The sequence below is a fragment of the Equus asinus genome, chromosome 22, assembly GCF_041296235.1.
Source record: "Equus asinus isolate D_3611 breed Donkey chromosome 22, EquAss-T2T_v2, whole genome shotgun sequence".
Taxonomy (NCBI): domain Eukaryota; kingdom Metazoa; phylum Chordata; class Mammalia; order Perissodactyla; family Equidae; genus Equus; species Equus asinus.
In genome coordinates this window covers 30151886-30166028 of record NC_091811.1, presented here as the reverse complement: position 1 = coordinate 30166028, position 14143 = coordinate 30151886, and the positions used below count along the sequence as shown (strand labels likewise).

The 14143-nt window shown below is 40.0% G+C and overlaps 1 protein-coding gene across 20 annotated transcripts in view; it reads right to left on the bottom strand.

Annotated features, from left to right (window-relative positions):
- Positions 1–7102, bottom strand: part of PLEKHA5 (pleckstrin homology domain containing A5) — a 230397-nt gene extending 223295 nt beyond the window's left edge. For 18 of the 20 annotated variants that reach the window (XR_011497063.1, XR_011497066.1, XR_011497064.1 and 15 more), the window contains exons 1-3: positions 6769–7031; positions 6540–6619; positions 4159–4216 (exon numbers count right to left, since the gene is read on the bottom strand). Coding sequence is in view for 14 of the 20 variants with exons in the window: in XM_044775198.2 (XP_044631133.1) it covers positions 4159–4216; positions 6540–6619; positions 6769–6860 (230 nt within the window). In the remaining 6 variants the exon portion in view is untranslated. Of the gene's footprint in view, positions 1–4158; positions 4217–6539; positions 6620–6768 lie in introns of all 20 variants that reach the window. The other 2 variants (XM_044775196.2, XM_070494819.1) reach the window with 2 other exon arrangements.
- Between the last annotated feature and the right edge of the window lie 7041 nt (positions 7103–14143).

The window sequence follows — 14143 nt, the reverse complement described above, 5'->3', positions numbered from 1 at the left end:
AACCAGAACAAAGTTTCTCACTATTCAGAGAGCATTGTTTTAAGATTTACCTGGCACTTGAAGTTAACCATCTTACAGCTTTGAAGCACAAAGGAACAGTCAATGACACATCCATTTCAAGCTACTGTGACCTGTCATTAGACAGTCATTTAAGCAATATTTTCAAGGAGTAAGCAGAAAGCTTAATAACTTTCAAATATATAAGATTATCTTCTGTACTTTATGAGCTAAGTTATTTGAACACTTAAAGCTACACTTTATAAATTACAAAATTCACTCATCATTTTCAGCATCCTTCCTAAAGATAAACAGCATGAATTAGTGTTAAGCAGGAGTATGGAAACTCAGTAATCAAATTCAAATTCTGTACATACGTATTTACACACCCACACGTAATAAAATAATTTAGAGGCGGGCTAGCTTAAGGCACACAGAAAAAATACTTTTCTCAGAAAAAAGTTAAAGTTAAATATTTATCTTTACAATAAAGAATTTCCAAATATTAACATTTTTTGGCCAAATGGATTAAAGTAAAATGCATTCTCTATATGAAATAGTCTGTTACCTAAACGGTAAACAGTAAACAAACAGTAAAAAACAAAAATACAGTAAACAGTAAACTTTACCTAACAGTAAAGAGCCAATTTCAAAAAATGTATAAATTGATTATCCAACTCACATCTATAGCGCTGTTAACTCTGATCAGGTCCTTGGCTCAAGTGAGCACTATTAAATGTTTCCAAGCAGCTCTCTAGGCAAGATATTTACACAAAGCACAAAATGCAGCAACAGAAAGAAAGAAAGCACACACAACTCTGGCACTACATACTTCATGCTTATCTCTGGTTATCTATACAAAGCTTAGGGAGAGAGACTAAAATAGTGAAGCAGGATAGGAAAGCTAAGTAGTTTCCCCTATTTCCCACAGCATCTCTTCTTCGTACTGTGAGTTCATTATTTTGTAGAATACTTTAAATTCCCAGGACAGTATAAAATTCACAGAAACTTAAAAATGAGCTGGCATTTAGAAGTTGCCTTTTCCAGGCAGCCAAATTTAAAGACGTGCAGACTGAGCTGTAAAGTCCTCAACAAGGTCAAGACCAAGTCCAGCTCTTCTGACTCTTCCCCACTCCAATGCTCTTTTCCTTACAGCCCCCAGAGACGCAACCAATCCTATCAAAATATTATACAAAGATAAATTCTTCCTTGCAATCTGCCATTTTGAACAACCACCAGCATTTGTTCAAGAGAGAAATAATTTGAGAGTTAAGTGTACTTCACTTGGGAACAAAAGCAGACACAACTCAAACTCTTTAGGTCTCCCTTCTAGCTAAGGGCGCTTCCCAGGAACACAGGATTGGGAACAGCAAGAGGGTCAACATGCCTTTTATTGGCCTTTCTATCTTGCCTCTTCCTGTGAACAAAATCCATCCCGCTCACTCTATCACCTTTTCTTATATGTAATTTGATCAATAATCTCCTCTCTTCATCTAAGAAAGAATCAACAATGAGAAATATATCCACCAACATTAATCACTTTCCTACTTCAGACTCCCATCCTTTCTTATACTCTGAGCATTCTAAATATAGTTCATGGTCCTGCTGTTTCTCATCTTGCTGTCTTTGCAGACTCTAAGTTCCAATGGCATGTTTCTGCTGTTTTATTATTTGGCGTGACAATGGAAACAGTAATTCTTCCGACTACTTCATGATTAAAAGGAGATTCAGACCGGATAAAATATGTGAAAACACTGTGTAAATTGTAAAGTTTAAGATAAAAGTAGGGGCCGGCTCCGTGGCCAAGTGGTTAAGTTCGCACACTCCACTGCAGCGGCCCAGGGTTCGGATCCTGGGTGCAGACATGGCACCGCTCGTCAGGCCACATTGAGGTGGCGGCCCATATCCCACAACTAGAAGGACCTGCAACTAAGATATACAACTGTGTACGGTGGTGGGGCGGGGGGGGGGGGGGGGGTGTTTGGGGAGACAAAGCAGAAAAAAAAAAAAAGATTGGCAACAGTTGTTAGCCCAGGTGCCAATCTTTAAAAAAAAAAGATAAAAGTAGTGTCCCTATCATATTAGAATGATAAAGCATCACTACTTGCTCATAACAACACAAGGAAGTAAAAAGTTTCCAGGACATTACAGCCTACATTAGGGATTTAACTAATCTTAAAAAAATTAGTCTTCTGACACAACTCAGAAAGGAAAAAGCAGTAGCACCTAACATTCAACAAATCATATGTTTGTTGATGACCATTTTACTTCAAAGAAGTTTAATGAGTGATATATTTCTATAACACGCTCAATTTTAGAACAAATTACTTCCGTAATATAATATTTATTGCTACTTTTGAACAGAATTATTGGCTGTCTATTAATACCATATGATTAAAACCCACTAATTTAAAAACGTATTCAGAATTAAAGTAAAATTATTACAACTTTCTTAATATCGTCCTCATTTTCCTGAGAAACTTATGTAGGCATGACACTCAATTAAGATTCCAATTTGTTTAAGTCAACGTAAAAGAAAATCTAATCAAAACGGCCAGTAAAACAAAAGAAAACTCAAGGTCTTTCTAATAGCTTAGTTCTAAATTAAAACATACATATTCAGCCCACACAGAATAACATTTGTACTGTCAAATAAACATTCATCCAAGAATGTGCACATTTACGGAAATGAAAATATTACTGAGAACTGTAGTGTTAACCCTATTCATATAAGACCAGCAAAGCTTAATGTACAGTAGTCAAAATTATATTGGATAAAAATAAACAAACTCCATGAAAAAAACTACCTTTCTTCAGAAATAGCGATACTATATCGAAAAAAGCAGCATCCCTTTTCATGGCAATACAAACTCAGTTTAATTCAGGATGAAAAATACTACTAGAAAAATTCCTCATGACTCTGCACTTTACTCAAGCCTTTATTTTTTAGGCCATCCAATAATGTATAGCACAATCTCCAAATAAAAGATTTAACTGGAAAATATCCAGAGGACCACATCATGAAACTACTCCATTCCTGTATCTTACTTTTCCTTTCTCATTTCTACATCTAAAAGTAAGCATTCCTAATACTTATAAATATCCCTTGACATTTTATATAAATATCATTCTAAAAAATTTTAAAACCATACAAGTAATTACAATTTAATGGAAGTATGACATGATCTTAAAAATGTCACTTAGTAAAATAACTTACTGGGCCCAATGAAATAAAGTGCCTTAGCTAGGTATCTAGCTAGTAATAAATAATAACAACAATAGACTATTGACATCGCAACCAAATCTTGTATTTAAGCATTCTCTTTCAAGCCTCAGTTCCTTAAAAGTAAACAAAAAATGTTAAAACAACAAACATAAGCTCTTAAGGAAACAGTTTCTAATTTAGAATGAAGATAAAACCACCCTTATTTTCCCTTGGAGGATTAAAAAAATTTTCCTACATAATGTTGACCTCAAGCATTGTTATTTGTCTCCAAGTACTACCAAGTTAACTCTGAATAGAAATGAGTTCAATATTTTCTAGAATGAAAGGTTAGGACTGACTGGTCATCTCTCCTCTGTAACCTCTACTGAAAGCCTTTTATTCAAATACAAATAGCAGTAAAACATTTAGATGAATTTGTAAAACTTCTATGTATTGAAATAAACTGAGGCAAATTACAAACAATGCTCCAACAGATGTTTGTAAAACACTCAGTATTTGTTTCCACTTTCAGCTCTGCCATGGCTCATCAAACTGTGACCTAGCTTTAACTCACTCTTACTATTTACTAACAGCTCTGCTCAAAACGCACACGAACAGAATTCCCTTAGAAAGAAAAAAAGAAAGACGGTAACATGCGAAAGACAAAATACTCCAATGCGCTGTCACCCAGGAATATATATGGCAGCACCAAAAACATTAATTGTGGCCATAAATGATCTAATTTCCAAATCAATGAATGTCCACACAAATAACAGAAGAAAACGAAAAGCGTCATTTTTTTCTCTCAAAATTCCAACACTATATAAAGGATAAAGTCAATAGAATATGATATACTTTAAAAAACCATGATCATATCTAGACATACAACTATTCAACTGAGGATTAATCACAACATTTAAATTACAAAGGAAAAAAATCGTAACGAAAACACTCACTTTATATAGTATCTTGCACCTTCAAAAGTATACGCTTCTTCCCAGCCAGTAGGCAAATCTAGAAAAACATATATTTCACAATCAGTATTACTTCAACGGGACAGCAAAATAAATTTCAATCTATTTCAATTATTCCTTGTCATGATCAGCTATTTTCATTCATTAAGTAGGTTTATAACCAGAAAAAGGGTGTTGGACTTGTAACAAAACTCATGGTAGATATAATATCATTTTTGGAAAAATAGCAATTCAAATTTAAAGACATCAGAAAAGTATCAACAATATTAAAGATTATCTGACATGATTATACACTTCAAAGAGGAGAGTGGAGAGGAACTATGCTCTGGCATCCAAAACAGCAAAGGGAAGCCTTTTAATCCTAGGTAAAATACCCATGAATGGTTGGTTGGCCAAAAAACTGTGCATAAAAGGCAACACCTGCTTCTTCTTAGGTATATCCTAACTATTTAAGGCCATACCTTTCAGCTACATAAATGAATCCATCCAGGAAGTGTCACTGATGAGAAAGAACTTCCTAAGTACTCAATTACGAGAAGAGAAATCTAACCTCACATACTCATACATGTGTGTTTCTTCAGACTCGACTTTGAGATGGGAAGTTTCAAGTAATAAACCTAGCAATAATTCAGATGAACAATAGTAACTTTATGTGCTACATATTACTCACAAATGACAAGTGGCTTGGATTTAATCATAATACCTCTGTGAAATAAAAAGCCATTGATGTGTGTGCAAAACCACAGAGTCAAAACAAAGTAAATCAAGCCAGAAAAAAATCATGATCATGTCTTAAAAAAATAAATTAATGTGAAATCATCTAAGAGAATAAAATTTTCCTGTGGTGTGAATGTGATCAAATCTGTGGGGAATATGTAGAATACAAATTTAGACCACATATAACCAAAATAAACATGAAATAATTCCACAAGATGATTAGAATAAATAATTTCAACACCATATTGCCGTTTGTGAAATACACCTGTTACTCTCCGTAAGGCAAAGAGTCCATGGAAGTTGAAAAATGTGTGCAAAACATTGAAAGGTATGTTTAAGTCAAAGACTGCACTGGGGAGTTAAGAAATATGACAGTGTATTAGTCAGAAAAGCCTTAAAAATGTAACCTCAGCACGCTTGCTACACCAGCTTTCCCTTTCCTCCTCCACCTTTTTGCAAATTTGGAGGTATTAGTCACTTCACTGAACTCCAGAATTTAATTTAAAGAAGGAAGCAGGCATGTTCAATATCCTGGCAACTTTAAGAGATTCACAGAATCTCAGAGTTGGAGAGAAAGTATCCCGGAGGGCAGATCTAAAGGACTGCTGAAGCCGGCCTCACCTTCGACCCAAACTGTTCTCAAGCCTTTCCAATCCCCAGAAAGAGAGGCAGGCCAGTAAGGAACACATGTTACATTTCAAAGACAAACAAGTTTCACGAATGTAAACAAAGAATGACAAAAGAAAGCCAGACCAGCCCTTCTCCAGCTCAACTCACATTCAGCGTTTAAACAAGCTACCAGAGGCACCAGAGAGCTCCGCTTCTCTGCCGACCAACCTCCCTTTAGGGTTCAGATACCCAACACGGGACACCCCCCTAGCACGCCCACTGCCTCCTGGCGGTCTGTGCAACCTCTGCGCGGCTGCCGGGGACTTTGAATCCGGCTGGCCAGCAACTGCAGCTGCAAACGCCTCCTCCGGCTCCGGCTGCTCCTCCGGCGGCAGGAGGGAAAGCACCCAGCTTTTCCTAAGCTGTTCTCTTTCACAGAGACGATCGCAGCACCCCCAAACTCCTCTCCTCCCCCTCCTCAATCAGCCACCTACCCACAAGTCCCACCTAGCAGGAGGAGGAAGCTGCACGGCAGGAGGCAGCTCTCTGGGGAGGAGGGAGAGGATGTGGATAAATTTTCCCGGCAGACGAGCGGCAGGGTCCCGGGCTGCAGAGAGGGGAGTGGGTAAAGGACTTCCTAAAGGGCGACAAGGGGTGAGATGGGGGATGGAAGGGGTAGGAGGATTCAGGAGTGGCCGCAGGAGGAAAAACTCAGGATTCCAGGTTTCTAGGGAGAGGCGGGTCGGCCACCCTAGGGGCGTGGGGGTGTCCAGGTTGGGATGGGGGAGGGCGCCGTCTCCAAGCGGGGATGAAAGGCTAAGGCGACAGAGGCGTCCAGAGACTCGAAAGAACTCCCGCGGCGGGGCCCCCGCGGCCCCTCTACCTGCGGCGCCCCCGCCGGCCTCCGCCCCACCTCGCCGCCTCCCGGGCCCGGCGGCGCGGCTCGGGGCAGGTTGCCGGGAAGCGGCGGCCCGGGCTCTGCCGCCTCCTCCCGGCGGAGCCCAAACTCCGCTCGGGCCCGGCGGGCTCCGCGTTACCTGTGCTCTGCCGCCGGTGCCCGGTGACCACGGCCTCGCCGGTGACGGGGTGCAGCCAGGTGGTGCTCTTCGCCTCCTCGCTGCAGGGGGAGAGAAAGGGCAGAGACGGAGCGTGAGTGGGGGCGCGGGAGGAGCCGAGGGGGCTGGAGCGGCACCGATCGGGCTCTCTCTCCCCCGCCGGCCAGTCCCCCGCACCCTCCGGGCCCCCGCGCCGCCCCCAGCTCTTTACTTGATGAAGAAGACGCGGCCGCCCCTGGTGATCCCGTAAGTCCAGGACCGGGGCAGGGAGCAGATCCACTCCAGGTTCAGATCCGCCGCCATGTCTGATCCCCAGCCGCCGCCGCCGCCTGCTCCAGCTGCCGCCGCGGCTGCCGAGGGAGGAGGGAGCGAGCGAGCCAGCGAACGAGCGGAGGGAGCGCGGGGAGCGCGGCGCGAGCGCGGCCGGAGCGCGCCTCCCCGGCCCGGCGCGCCCCCGCGCGCCCTACCCCCTCGGGCGGCGCCCGTCCCGCCGGCCCGGCTGGGTCGGGCCCGCGTCGCCGCCGCCCCGCATCCTCCGCGGCCGCCGGCCGGCCGCCCCGCCGCGCGCTCGGGGGAGGGGCGGGCGGCGCCGCGCCCCGCGGCCAGACCCCTCCTCCGCACCCCTCCCGCGCTCCCCCGCCCCTCGGCCAAGCGAAGGTTCCAGGATCGATAAACACCGCGTCCTGCCCCCAGGGCTTTGCCCGAAGGCTTCCCAGCCCAGAGCGCGATTCAAAGGGAGCATAATCCCCGCGCCCCCGATTGCTCTCGCTTTCAGACAACAGAAACGCAGCCTCTGAGCTTTGTTGTATACGAGCTATTGGATATCCAAGAGATTTTTCAAATATCTATCGCTTTCAAGTAGAAAGCTGTTGTTATTAAAGCACACGGAAGGCTTTTGCTGTTTGTGTTTTGTGTGCCAGATATCAAAGGTTCGACCAGTTACCGTGGCCCCAAGAAATAGGCGTGGAGTCAGACCTGACAAAACAAGTTTGCCTCTTCCCAGGCCCCTTGAATCACGTAATGTTGTATAAAATAAAAACTTGACTTTCTCTCACATTTTTTTTAAGATTCGCTTATTATCAATCTGGATTTCTACTTTCCCCTATCTCCCCAAAATTTCAATAACAGCTAACTTTACAGAGTCCTTGCAACGGTGTACGTTTTTAATTCCCCACAAAAACCTATAGATACTATTATAATGCCCATTTTACAGATGGGAAAAATAAAGTTTAAGGAAACAGTAAGTTGCTCAAGGTCGTAGTAGTAAGTGGCAACGCGTGGATTCAAACCGGCTTTAGTATTTCAGAAGTCTATTTGTATAACCACATTGCTATACTTATTTTTAAAGTCTTATTCCCCGGCCCCGCTTTTTTTGTTCTGTGAACAAGAGAAGGGCAGATTTCACTGCAACTGAGCTCTCCCTCAACACCACCTAAGGGTGGGTAGCCTCTTCTCATTGTCTCTGGTCCTCGGCCACGCTTGGAATTGCTTATGCATCTTTGCAGCAAGATGACTCATTCCAACAGGATGCACAGTTCAATAATAATAGTACTACTTGGTATTCCTCTAGCACCTTTTTCTGACCAATTTTGGGTGCCTCCAAAGCATTATCTCATTCATCTTCCCAGTAGCTCGAAGAGGCAAAAATAATCTTTTTTCAACATTTAGGGAAACTAAGGCACAGAAAGAGGAAATGACCTTGGCCAAAGCCATATCCAGCAAGTCAGGTGGGGCCTGGGTGAGAATGCAGTTTCATTGGACGTTTTCTCTCATACTCAAATTCCCCAAGGCCATTGTGTCTTTGGTGAAAAGGAGGCGGCAATTACTGCTATAATTTTCCTGTCCATCTGCATACACCGGGGAAAAAAAATAGCATCACTTTAATGTTTTCTCTTTTTGGTTCCTTTGCATTCTCCTCTTTCGTTTCACTACTTATTGCTTCTTGACATCTTATCTCCTGCCCAGTCTCTGGAAAAAATGGCTTTTTTTAATCAATGGGTAACTAGCAGGAAATGTTTCACATTACCATCGGTGGTTACTGGATAAAACATAGCAAGAAAATCAAGATCTACTGACTTTGTATTATGCCATCATTACAAATTAAAAAATCTAAAGTGAATCTCTTAGTCCACCTATAGTATTCGACGTTCTGACTGTGTACTGCTGAGAAGTCTTAAGTCAGCCATATGTTGTATAGGGATTTCTTTAGCTGTGAATCTTTGATTTTACAAGATTCATTACAAGGCATATTTCAAAAAGCGATAGAGATTCACTTAATAAAAATGTATATCTTAAGAAATGGCACTCATGATATTTAAATGGTAATCTAAAATCTTAAATACAATTCTATAATATGTCCCAGAATTTAGGGAAAGCTATATATACAAAATGAGACATGTTTCTGATTTGGGGAAATAGCACTGATGGCTTCCACGAGCCAATGAAAGCAACTTCATCCATTAGAGTGTCGTGCAAACTGGATAATTTTCACCCTTAATGAGTAAAACTGTATTTTTCGTAAAATTCTTCTAGAATGCCCTTTCTCTGTAACCTTATTGCCTTATCCTGGTGTGCTTTACCTTCTGGTTGTGTGTATGTGTGTTTTCTTTCACTGCAGGAGGCTAGGAATCGTGTCTTTCTCATCACCGAATCCTTCCCAACCTTAAGTCAGTACTCAAATCGTTGTTGAATTTCATTTTCTTCCCAAAGCCTCAACCTTCAAACAGTTAGTTCCCAATAACATGTCCCTTTTTTATCGCCCCATACATCTTCAATACTGACTCAAACCTAAACTCACATCTAACTTCTGCTTTTTATTGCATTTTTTTCATATTTCCATCCTATGAGACTATTCAATTTCTTATATCATGATCTTCCTTTCTGAGGAGTATCCTATGACTCTTGCAGCATCTCTGAAAAAAAAGAAGAGATTTAAAAAGTACTGAGCACTACGAATAAATATCACTCTGTCCATACATAGAGGACAATCCTTGTTCTGTACTGCTTCCAGTTCAAATATAAAAGAAAAATGCACAGATTGACAAGAAAAATGCATAGGAAAGTTTCTTAAAATATATGAAAGCAAGGAGAACAAGGTGACATCTTAGAAAACAACAAATTAATTTTCTCCCCTTTTAAAGGGAATGAAAAAAGCATGAGCTCTAGAAAGTGGAGAAAGAGGCTTTTGAGAGACAAAAAAAATTCATATTACTATTTTAAAAAACTATTATTCATATACATTAATGTTTATTAAAATCTACTGACAAAGTTTTGTGACTTTAAGTTGTATTTCCAAGTTTATTTGTGATACCTTATATATCTTGTTACACTATTATTTCACAAAATAAAGAATATTGTAAACATTACATTTAACTTTTAACTAGTCAACTGTAGAGTGTTATATATCATGAACAGTTATAAGGAAGAACAAAATAGGGGATCCAGTTAGCTTCATGGAAATCTAGGCAGAAAGGATGGAGATGTGGGCCTAAGACAAGGGAAAAAAATAATATTTGGAAATCAATTTAGTCGGGATTTTTTCCTGTTTAGGAGTAAACTGATAGAGTTATGGATAGAACTATTTCATTCATTCATTCAAAAACCATATATAGGGTCTCCAATACATGCTATCCATTCTGCTGGATGATAGGGATTAAAAGACTTGGCCTGCTTTGGGCAGTTTAGAAAGGGATTTGGAGATGTAAATATTTATGTATAGTGTGAGAAGTAGCTTCTCTATCCCGGTCACAGAAATAAACCTTCTGTAACAGTTGTTTTCCAAGCATGTCCCATGAACCACTCAAGGCCTATCTCAAACTACAGTCTTTTAACGTTGATGTTTTGGAGATCTCTTCAACTATGAGCGGGGAAAATTGAAAGGAATATGTAGCAGCACTGGGTACCTTGCTGCTGGCCCCTCTTTCTACTACAGTTGGGGTTCTAGAGTAAGTTTACAGCATGGAGGCATGGAGGATAAGAGAGAAAGAGACCGTTCAAAAATCTCTTTCAAATTAAACACCTCTTCCTTCACCCCAATCAGCCAAGCTCCCAGCATCTACTTCTCTCTTTGCCGTAGAAGAGAAAGACCAAAATTCAAATGGCAGAGAATTAAGAAAAAAAATATGGTATAATGCAGGGGCAGGGGGCTGGATGAGGTGGAGGAGATACTGAGTTAGGAGTCTGATTGAATTTTGTACCCGGTTTTGCCATTAATTAGCTGTATGACTTTGAACAAATCGTTTAACCTCTATTCCCCACTGGATCCTTGTCTGTAAAGGCATTGGTGTGTCTAAGACATCACATAGGATTCTTTTTCCCTCTAAAGTCCCTCTGCTTTTACGGGGTTGGCACTCCAGTGGCTGATGTTGGGATGTTTTGTCACAGTGGGCGGACGCAAGTAAGAAGCCTGTTTAGGATTCTCTGTCACTCAGATGGTTTGTTAATAGAAAAGTTTGTAAGAGCAACTTACAGCGTTCTTTCACATGCAATATTGTATTTAACTTATACAAAGGGCTCTGTAATGTAGACATTGTTAACATATTAAAAACAAGAAAATGGGCTGCATGAAGATATTATATAGTATAGCCCTTAAGTGGCAAACTTAGGGCTTGAACCAGGTCCTTGAGACATTAGATTTCAAATTCTGTCCATAGGGTATTCTCTTCCTACCCAAGCTTCATTCCTTGTGTCCTCTTCCTTACCCCCAACCCCTCTCTTCCCTATTGTAATCAGTGTCTGCTCTCACCACCTCACTGCCCCTGCTCTTTCAGGTCACAGTGTCCCCTGGAGGCTGCCAAGTCTGGTGGATGCTTTGTCCCAAGCTTTCTTGACCTCTCTGCTGTATTCATCTGGTCACCACTTCTCCTCCTTGAACCTTTCTCCTTTTTTGGTTTCACGACACCACTTCCGCGTGGTTCTTCTGCTCTTGCTATAGACTGTCTGCAGCACAGTCACCAGGAAAGCTTATTTAAGTATTGATTCCTGAGCTTCTCCCCAGACCCATTCAACCAGAACCTCTGAGGACTAGACCAAGGAATCGGCATTTAACAAGCACTTTGATGATTCTTATATACATTAATATCTGAGAATCACTGCTCAATATGGTAATAATTCCTAAGTGTTTATTTCTGGCTTAGACCTCTCTCCTGAGTTCTAGACCATATATCAAATTTCCCTCTAGGTATGTTCTTTCTGGAATATTCCTTCTCGATGTTCCTCAAGTAGGTCAAACTCAACATTCCGAAACAGGTCACTTTTCCTCCAAATACTTGCACCACCCATGTATTCCCCTCTTATTGAATGGTACCAGCATCCAAAGAAATATCCACATCAGAAACTTCAGAATCACCCCCCCCCACAGCTAGTTGGTTAATAAATTATGTTAATTGTACATTAAATATACCACAATGTTATCTCTCTTCCTCATTTCCCATATCCTAATATGAGCATTCATCACTGCTACCAGAATGATCTTTTTAAACATGCAAATCTGATTATGTCCCTTTCTTGCATAAAATCCTCTCATGGCTCAACAAACTTAGAGAATAAAATCCAAAAGCCTGATGCCAGGCATTCGACGCCCTTCTTGATCTGAGCCCTGCCTGCCCACATGTTAGCCATATGGGATGGCCTACTGTTCTCTGAACAAACCAGGCTCTTTCAAGTCTCTGTACATACTCCTGTCTTTCCCTAGAACACCCTTTTCCCTGTTTACCTAACAAACTCCTACTTATGTTTAAATTCTTAACTCAAAAGTCACTTCTGCTAAGAAACCATCCCTGATTCCTTTGGGCCAATCTAGTTACTCCTTCCACCATACTCCTTTATCTTCTCTACTGAATTGTTATTATCGTCTGCATCTCTTTCTCCACCCTAAATGAAAACATTTTATTTATTTATCGTTATCACCTAGCCTTCAATAAATGTTATTTACAAGAATGAATAGCCGTACTTATATTTACATAGTGTCCTGTATTTTACAAAGTACTCCATATTTGATATTTATTTCTGTTTGTATTACTGCAAGTTGCCAGTGAATCATGTTTCTATCCTTTCTTAGATTTAACATTCTCTTTAGCTTTTTGTAGGCTACCCCGTATAGAAGAGAAAAAAATGGCATTGGCCCAAGAGCAGCATAGCCCTGTGTGAAAATAGCTGTTTTTTATAGAGCTGTCTACCTGGCTTAAAGAATACTAAGATTTGTAGTTATGGTGAATGAAATACTGAAGGACAGAAAGGATGTAGCTTTATATTTAATTTGTTAAAGAGATCTATGGAGACTTCTTTTGAATATAAGTTCTTCCTAGAAAAAGTAATATTGATAAAAATAATATATAGCACTTAGAAAATCAAATACTATAGCTGGATGAACTGGGAGGAAAAAACAAGTTAGAATCACTAATGATATGTATAGCTATAAGTGATAAAGGTTATCAGATCTCATGCCCTAAGCACAAGGGATAAAAGAAGGAGTGAAAGGGAATTATTTTCTCCCTCATCATTAGCATTTTACACAGTGTATCAGTTCTCTCTGAATAGACAATATTTCTTTAATGTTTTGAGGTGCTACTTTCTTAAAGCAAGAAAAATTTTCCCACCTGACAATTCATATCTTTTTATGGAAAATTATATACATAGAGATGCATGTTTATGTATATATTTGGTTTTTACCAATTTTCCTCAGTTTCCAATTTATTATTTATGTAGAATTACACAAATGGTAATCTAAAATACAATATCTGTAGTTAATTGTAGTCTACTAAGAAAAATATAATGCAAATGCAAATACAAATTTTTGCATTATCATAGGCACTGCCTTGCATATAGTTAGTATTCAACAAATGTTTGGTAATGGAATGAATCATAAAATGGTGTACAGTGCTAGGAAAAAAAATTGGAGGCTTTTTAACAAAGCTCTTCTATTTTGGATACATTTTTCTTAAAACCAAGCAGCTGTAAATTCAGAATTGTCTCATCAGTTGAATTTCTGATCTGAAGAACACACGTTTGACCTAAGAAAATCAAGAAAAAGTTATGGATAGTTATAATAGGAAATGAACAGGTTTAAAAGGAAATGGACTAAAAAAATTAATCATAGCTTAAATTTCTCTCTTTTTACAAGATTGTGTGTGGGTACCAGAGAGAAGGAGAGAACTGTGCGGTGGAACCCATTTTGGTGAAAGGTTTGTTGTTCACTGAAGGCCGGCCCCACTAGAATTTGTGTGAGGGTGTAAACGTAGGAAACAACATTGGTTAGAGTTATGTGTGTTATTCTATTTCTAATTGTATCATTCTGAGCCCAATTTTACCATTCGTAAAGAAGACATAGAATTAACTATTTATGATTTTTACTAGAGTATCTTAAGAAAGTTTTTTCTCTGGCAATCCTGATAAAAGGGTGATTTAAAACTTTTTATAATTGTCATAACATTCATCGTTGACAAAATGCAATTAATCGTCAGCAATAGTTAACATGTTCAGAAGATCAGATGATATTCTAAATATTGATGAAAATAGAATCACTTGTGTTCATAAGTAAAAAATTGGTGCTAAATATTTTGATAGAGAAGTTCTCTCTATACTGTTGC